A 1,960-nucleotide genomic window follows, 5' to 3' on the forward strand; every position below is an offset into this window, starting at 1 on the left:
CAGATTCGAAATTCAAATGTAATATTTTTTTATAATTAAGTGTAACAGTATTTATGGCCAGACTAAGTATAAAACAAAGTTGCATTCCGCCATCGGTATTTTTTGTGTATAATAACGTAGAAAAAGAGGAAGGAAAGGGAATTCGAATTTAACGCGTGCGAAGCCACGGGGCAGAAGCTAGTAAACAATATATTTTAAACTCACCGAAAAGCAACCTTGGGTTTTCCCAATTCGACTGGACAATTGTACTCGCGCTCCATTCTCTGCGCGTATATTTCCAAGTGGAGCTCACCCATACCGGATACCACGGTTTCCTTGTTATCGGCGTCATAACGGAATTGGAATGTTGGATCCTCTTTTGTGAATCTGTGGAGATACAAAACTGATGAAAAAACAGCTGGCTCTGGTCTGGTTCCGTCCAGGTTTTTGGTGGTAAAAACTAGGGAAGATTATAAAGACAGAAATTTGAAAATGCCTCAAAAATTTTGAGTAGGGTTTAATATTTAATCAATTGCTTGTATATAAGAGGTGTAGTAGACTTTGTGTTTAGTTTGTATTTTTTTCAATTTGGTATATGCTGTAATTAAAGGACTATGTAGCATCAGGCCATTCTTTTTGTTAATACTTTTGAATGTACATTTAAATTTTAGAGCACATTTATCTCTGCTCCAAATACATTACCATTTTGGAGTGCATTAAACAAATCTCCTAAAAGACTTCTTTTATTGCTTGATAACAAATATCACAATTCAAATAAAAACAAAAATTACAAACCTAGCGACCGCCTTAGAAAAGTTGTCCCTATCCTTACTATTCTTTGGCTTAATTGACATAGAGACTACAGGATCGGGTATATGTATAGATTCCATTGATAACTGTAGCTTGCTGTCGTTTACGAACGTGTCTCCGGACGCGCAATCTACACCAAACAACGCGAAAATGTCACCAGCTAGCACTTCGTTCACTTCTTCCATGTTATTGGAGTGCATGCGCACTAGGCGGGAGATTTTTACCTGAAATTTGAGAGTATATTAATATAAATAATATTTCAATGCTTATAACTTGATTACTCGTCTTTAATGAATTAATTAAACTGATTTTTCAGTTCAATGAAATTGAATTAAAAGAAGGTAAAACAGTATATAACCATTTCACAACTTGGCATACATCGTAAGTACTTTACTGTATTAAATACAATCAGTTAATGTAAAATTAGCAGTAAGGTACCTAATATCCTGCAAACAAATAGTAAATAATAATGGTCAATAAAGGAATATCAATCTTAAAGCAACTTATTGAAAAATTTACGTTTTTTTACATTGAATTTACATTTATTTAACATATTAACTAGTGGAAATGGCACTACAAACCCTTTTAGAAGTCCTTGAATTATAAATATATTCTCCACGTTTCAACATTCCTTGGTAACATCTCAAATACGTTAGTTGACCAAACTTGCTCAACTCTAGTTTAAAAGCCAAACCCACGAAGGGTTTAGAACCATCCCTTTTAGGGTCTAATACCACAGTTACTCCTTCATCTCCCTTCCTTTCGCCCACAATTGCAGTATTTTCCACTTCCCCAGGGTGTGGGAGGTAGTCCAAGACAGCGTCTAGTAACGGTTGAACACCTTTGTTTTTCAAAGCTGTGCCAATGAGAACCGGTGTGAAAGTTCTCATGAGAGCCGTGCGACGGATTGCCTCTTTCAATTCCGAGATAACTGGTTTCCTCTCTTCGAGGAACATTTCACCTAGAATCATCACACATGTTAGTTTCAACACGCATAAATCATGTTTTATTTATTTCGGTATTCGGCCGAATAATACGTACTATTCGGCCGAATACCGAATAGCAAATCAATGAAAAAAAGACACATCATATCACTCAAAATTATCTATTTATTTCCAAATTACAACTCTTTAGTAATTAAAATTGATCAGTGGTAAGTTGTGATGGATAA

The 1,960-nt window shown here is 35.2% G+C and overlaps 1 protein-coding gene across 1 annotated transcript in view; it reads right to left on the reverse strand.

The window, feature by feature from the left end:
• LOC119830078 (elongation factor G, mitochondrial) overlaps positions 1–1,960 on the reverse strand; it is a 9,070-nt gene that overhangs the window by 4,196 nt on the left and 2,914 nt on the right. Inside the window, exons 5-7 of the mRNA XM_038352926.1 lie at positions 1,371–1,750; positions 775–1,013; positions 205–366 (exon numbers count right to left, since the gene is read on the reverse strand). Of these exons, the coding sequence (XP_038208854.1) occupies positions 205–366; positions 775–1,013; positions 1,371–1,750 (781 nt within the window). The remainder of the gene's footprint in view (positions 1–204; positions 367–774; positions 1,014–1,370; positions 1,751–1,960) is intronic.

This window comes from Zerene cesonia, chromosome 1, assembly GCF_012273895.1.
Source record: "Zerene cesonia ecotype Mississippi chromosome 1, Zerene_cesonia_1.1, whole genome shotgun sequence".
In the NCBI taxonomy this organism is placed as follows: domain Eukaryota; kingdom Metazoa; phylum Arthropoda; class Insecta; order Lepidoptera; family Pieridae; genus Zerene; species Zerene cesonia.